The sequence below is a fragment of the Lygodium microphyllum genome, chromosome 29, assembly GCF_053477565.2.
Source record: "Lygodium microphyllum isolate KBCC chromosome 29, Lygodium_microphyllum_v1.1.10, whole genome shotgun sequence".
Classification (NCBI taxonomy): Eukaryota; Viridiplantae; Streptophyta; class Polypodiopsida; order Schizaeales; family Lygodiaceae; genus Lygodium; species Lygodium microphyllum.
The window spans coordinates 10,963,467-10,969,352 of record NC_141163.1 but is presented as its reverse complement, the minus strand read 5'-3'; the positions used below and the strand labels follow the sequence as shown (position 1 = coordinate 10,969,352).

At 43.5% G+C, this 5,886-nt stretch overlaps 1 protein-coding gene across 11 annotated transcripts; it reads right to left on the bottom strand.

Annotated features, from left to right (window-relative positions):
- Positions 1 to 821: 821 nt before the first annotated feature.
- On the bottom strand, positions 822 to 5,310 carry LOC148010376 (pentatricopeptide repeat-containing protein At3g20730-like). 11 transcript variants are annotated; one of them, XM_087671815.1, is made up of 3 exons: positions 3,524 to 5,306; positions 3,269 to 3,345; positions 823 to 3,167 (listed from the first exon to the last, which is right to left on the bottom strand). In XM_087671815.1, the coding sequence occupies exons 1-3, from the start codon at positions 5,174 to 5,176 to the stop codon at positions 2,768 to 2,770; spliced, it is 2,130 nt and encodes a 709-aa protein (XP_087527941.1). In that variant the 5' UTR covers positions 5,177 to 5,306; the 3' UTR covers positions 823 to 2,767. The 11 variants fall into 11 exon arrangements, 10 of the variants coding, with proteins under 10 accessions (XP_087527937.1, XP_087527938.1, XP_087527940.1 ...); XM_087671816.1 differs by having other exon boundaries at positions 3,002 to 3,167; positions 3,448 to 5,310; XM_087671817.1 differs by having other exon boundaries at positions 3,002 to 3,167; positions 3,520 to 5,309.
- Between the last annotated feature and the right edge of the window lie 576 nt (positions 5,311 to 5,886).

Sequence of the window (5,886 nt, the reverse complement as noted above, 5' to 3'; positions counted from 1 at the left end):
GGAATCCAATTACTAAGGTTTGGGGTACTATTGTCCTTTTCGATGCCTTAGAGGCATGTAGGACAAAGAGATACATATCACATATTTCAATTACAATCCACTTCAAGATGCCCTTGCTATACACACACACACACTCTCTCTCTCACTGTGTGTGGGTGTGTGTATAAGTGAATGACTATGTCACACAATGAGCAAAGAAGAGTGAAAAGCGAATGTACAATTGAAGTGCAAGGCAAAACCTTCCAATTAAAAGAAGTCCAAAAATGTCAAATTTCTTTGTTTGGCTTACTACAACCTTGGCTGCGCATTCCCTATAAGGAAAATGGGATGGATGTGTCTAACAAGAGATGCCTATTGAGAATGGTAGGAATAACACTCCACCATTAGAAACATGTTTCCACACCTATCCATTTGGAAACAACACTCCCATTCTTAGCTTTTGTTCCTCCCATTCCATGTTGTTATGCTTGTACTTCTTTTTCCATTTAGGAATCTTCAAGAGAGAGGAGAGAATCTTTAAGAGCTGGGAGATTTATACACGATCATGTCATTACTAGAAGACAATATATCATGTCAATGATGGAAGAAGAGCAACCAATTCATGCATACAATTAGCCTAGGGTGGCAAGGGGCTTGATGGTGGCACCAGTAATCACCTGGTCCATATGTGGAGAGGATTGGGAGTCAACACAAGATGGGACAATTGCACAATCAAAAGCTCAATGGTTGGCAAACAATGTAGAAAAATGAAAGGTGAAATACAACCTTGTGAAGCAATCATGCAAGAGTAGAGTAGAAAGGAGAAGTACGTTTCATTCCATGTATTGGTATTTGTAAAAAATGCCTTATAGATGTAGTTAGATGAAATAATACAAAGATGGGGAAGGATATAGGTGGTTTGCTTGTCTAGTTAGGCATACATAGCATGTCCTCATAGTTCATAACAAAGTGAATATAGCTGAGAAGAAATCTTTTTATCAAGTATTCACCCCCAACGTAAGGATTGAAGGATGTGTATTAGGCTAGACACGAAGCTTTGTGTTTCTAATGAGTGAGCTTTGTGAGAAAAACCAATGGCTAGATGGGACAGTATTCACAATGAGAAAAGGCATTTTACATCTCTTACATTGTTTTCTTATGAACTTGGTGGTGGACTATCTACATCAGGCTATTATTATAGACCTCTGTTACAAAGAGGGCTTATGATAAAAGCCTTGGACAATGTGTTGTCTCCAAGTTCCATGTAAATTTGTAAATTATGTTCTCGCACATGCTTCACATGATGAAACCATAGGATACACCAACTCAACATATATTATTTGGCGATCTTGTCACCGGCTAGTGTGCCTTCGTTAGTTACTGCTTATTTCTGCACATTGGTGGTACATGGCTTAATCAATCTTTGAATTCATGGAGTGACTTGCCAATGCATATCCATTTTGGATGCACACTGGACTGTCAATGGTGCATCTTGTTTCCAATTTTCTCATCAACATGATAGAGGATGTCAGAGGTCGCACCTCATATGTTTTAGTTGAACCACTTTTGGTCCTTGAGGGGGAGTTGTTTGAGTTTTGCGTATATAAACTTATACTAGGCACCACACTGCTGCACCTGTACTTGGCAACTGATTAAGGCGACATTGAAAGTGCATACTGTTGTTCTTGGCATGGATGCAAGGCTGCCATTGTTGCTATAGTGATGGCTACTGTATCTTGGCATGTTAAACACTAGCAGATTCCGTTCTGTGTATCTTGCGTTCATTGTGTCTAAGCTTTCATGATGATATTGTATCTATGCTCATTGATCTAGTTCCTTTGCCTTTATTCGCCTTTGCATTGCGTCCCATGTCAACATACCACATGTCAGCTAGTTTGCCAGCAACGTTGCCTGTAGCAATCTGCCAACTTGTCTACCCATGCTCTTGAAGCCTACCTGTGCTGCCTGCTGCCTATGCAGTCCATTGATCAGTACATGTGTCTTGCTCAGTGTATATATGTCCATAACACCTGACCATCTGTTGATACTGTACACACCTTGTCCTTCACTTTGGCACAGGTCTAAGGTCTCATATCTGTCTCTGACTTTAATCCAAGTGTATCACATGTTTATTTCTTACAATGTAATTTCATTAGGTAGCTAGTACCCTGATTACCTAGCCAAATCAGGGGATGGTGAACCTTGAAACAAATTGATAATATTGATGGGAGACTGTGACTGATGCAAGCATATTAGCTAGCACCTGTTTAAAAGGCCTGATTTGGACGATCAAGAAAGTTCTAGCAGACACAAGTCAGTGGTCCAGTCTAAAAGTGAATGAATGTGTAAAGTGGAGATGAACTTTTGAACCTGCAGTGTCAACCAAAATCATCAGACAACACTTGTCACATCAGAGAGTTGCCATGTTTCGAGATGTGTGCACATCAATTGCCATATTTAACCAGACATAAGACGTTGAAAAACCTTCTTTCCTTGACAGCAAGATGGTCGTACGACTAGTTTGGTCATGTTGCTTTTTACAGAATTACCATTGTTCTGCCTCAAATAGCCATCCGAAGTGAAATCCTTCCCTTTTTTGTTAACAAAACTGCACTTTGCTAGCCTCCACTCTTCAGTCATCATGTAATGTAAAGTCATATACCTAAAACAGCCAGAAAACGACAGCAGCAATTATCATGGTCATGGTAAATATGAGGCAACAACATAACATGGGCTATAAGCTGATCAACACAACATGCACCAGACGTTCTGAATGCCTGCTGTGCATTCACCCCTCAAAGATGTCCTGCAAAGCATATTTATATTTATCCTTCCTGCTCTGGAGCAATTCATCCACTGCATCAGCCCAGTTCTGCAACCCAGCATTGTAAAATAGATCTGAAACGAGCATACCTGTAGATTGTTGGGCATTTGGGCCCACAATAAGGTCGAAAACCTGTTTTCCAAAATTTACATTGCCGTACTTGCAACACGCAAAAAGTATGGATATCCAAAGGGCCTGATTACCCTGAGGCAACTGGGTCAACATGAACGCCATCTTCTCAAACTCACCTGTACGCCCAAGAAGGTCAACCATAGTGACCCAATGCTTTAACTTTGGAGTAATACCATACTCCTTGCTCATGGTGTTGTAAATTTCCATACCTTTGTCAACAAGGCCAGCACAACTGCAAGCAGAAAGCAGACACAGAAAAGTGATTTCATTGGGTGAAATACCTGCTAGACTCATAGCTTTCAAAATTTGCAGGCTAGCATCAATGTTTCCTACCTGTGCATAGCCAGTGATGCATGCGGTCCAAGATAAGACATCACGCTGCGGCAGCCCATTAAAGAATTCCAGAGCATCTGCAATAAAAGAACAACTTGCATAAACTCCAATGAGAGCACTGCACAACATGGGGTTGTTATCATACCCAGCAAAAGTGAGAACAAAATGGAGCTGCCTACACATGTCAATACTGCCTGTCATCCTACAGGCTTTGAGAAGTGCGAAAATTGACATGTCATCTAGAGCCAAACCTGCCTTTTTCATGTGCTTGTACAATAGCAAAGCCTTCTCTCCAAGCCCATGCTCCACATATGCTGAAAGCAATGCACTCCATGCTATAAGACTCGGCTCAGCCAATCCATCAAAGACACTTTCTGCTTCACCAATGCTCCCACACCTGCCATACACGGTGATAACAGTATTGCTGACAATGCTATCTGATACAAAACGCATCCTTTCTGCATCAGCATGTAATGCACGGGCAATTTCCAAAGCAGTCGCTTGATCCAAGTCTGCTTTATCAACCATGGTGTACTTACCAACTATAGTGGCACACGCCTGGAGGGCAATGGCAAGACTTTGCATATCAGGACTAACACCTTCCTCTTGCATTTGCTTGTACAATTGTAAGGCCTTGTCTCCTTGATGTTGCTCCAGATATGCTGAGATCATTGCGTTCCACGACACAAAATCACGGCTGATAAATTCAGCGAACACATTTTCAGCTTCTGATACGCTTTCACATTTTCCATACATAGTCAGAGTAGCATTATTGACAAAAACATCTGCAGTGAAACATTTCTTACGAGCATTAGCATGCAATGTACGCCCAATAACTACAGGCTCCATGTGAGCTGATTGCCGCTCATCCATCATGGCTTCATCATGTCCTGAAAGGATAGTACATGCTTGAAGTGCCATGACAAATGACTGCTGACTCAGATCAACACCTTCTTCTTGCATTTGTCGGTAGAGCTGCAGTGCCATCTCTCCTTGACCCTGCTCCACATATGCTGAAAGCATTGCACTCCATGTCACTTCATTGCGACCACACAAGCTGTTAAAAACATTTTCTGCTGCCGACATGTATCCACATTTACTGTAAGTGCTTATAAGGGTATTACCCAGGTAAACATCAGAGGTAAACCCTTTCATTTGAGCATCTGCATGTAGTTTCTCAGCTTCATGGAGTTCAGGGATGAGGGAACAAGCCTTCAGAATATGGACACACGCATAACAATCTGGCTGTATGCCATCCTTCTCCATAAACTGACACACTCTCAATGCATCTCGAGCACGGCCCCACGAGATGTATCCCAGAATCATGATAGTCCACGAATGCACGGACCTGTGAGGCAATGAAAGCAATATGTCATGCGCATCATCAAGGAAGCCGCAATCGACCAATGCTGCCACCAAGTGATCGTTAGCAGAGCCCGAGGACAAAAGAGTCTGCCGCGGGAGGAGTGAGCAGACATGCCTGGCATGGGCAAAGGCGTTGGCCCTGGCGCAGGCAACGAGGAGGGAGACGTACACATTGATGTGGTGAGTGATCTGCGGGTCGGGGCAGGAAACGACGGTGTGCAGGGCCGTGCCAAGAAGGCCGAGGTCACAGAGGGACTGCAGCTTCTGAAGAAACGAGCGCCTGCGGGCATTGGCGGAGGTGAGGGCGGGCAGCTCAGAGTCCACCCATGGGGGCCTGTGCCAATCGTTAAGCCAGAGGACCTGTCGGGAGAGCTTGTGCCTGAAGTCGGGGTGAGAGGGGCCCTTCTTGTCGAGCCTATTATCCCACCAATCGCATGGGTTGGAGAAGAGATCCTCCCATGCCCGATGATGCTTTTGCTTAATACTGATGAATGCCTCCTGCTGTTGCGAATATGCGAGGCGGATGGCGCGGTTGCCCGTCATACAACAAACACCCACATATTAGGCTGCTAGTGATCAAGAGCGCACGAGGTCGCAGTAGGTTGCTAGTGATCAAGAATGCATCGGGTCGCAGTAGCAATGTTCGGGGGGGGAGAGAGAGAGGGAGAGAGGAGTGGTTTTATCCCACAGAGAGAGAGAGGGGTGGTGACCAAAAGGACTTCGGTTCAACTCCTGCATTCCGCAACGTCCTTTCGGATTAAGGTGTTAACAAAAAGGGAGAATTAATTAAATCACATTAGTGGGTTAATAAAAACGCGACTTACTTACTATTAGTGTAGCCACTTGATTACGGAAAAAAAAATGTGGTTCCTACATGGTAGGCACAATCCCCAAATGTGCAAGAGGAAAGAGAAAAAGAGACAGCTACGTAGGATTCACATTCATCCATACAAACGTAGAGAAACCTCAAGGGCGCCCGCGAATAAAAATCTTGACTAGCTTGTCCTCGCTGCCCACCTCAAGAAACCATGTGAAACGTGCAAATGGAGGAATTGAGCCGTTGATCTCACATCGTCAACATATGGCATCTGAAGAAGCCATTACAAACTTTATGCATGAAAACATGCAACACATATTTTATTATCATTTGTATGTTATGTGTAAACAATTCCACTCCTTATTATTCGAGGAAAGGTACTCATTCGAATGGATGTGGATCCAACCTGTCCAATACCAACTCTCACATGTTTAGT

What these genes read in the sequence shown, in the direction of transcription:
- LOC148010376 (XM_087671808.1), bottom strand. Translation starts at nt 5,176, where the DNA reads ATGACGGGCAACCGCGCCATCCGCCTCGCATATTCGCAACAGCAGGAG.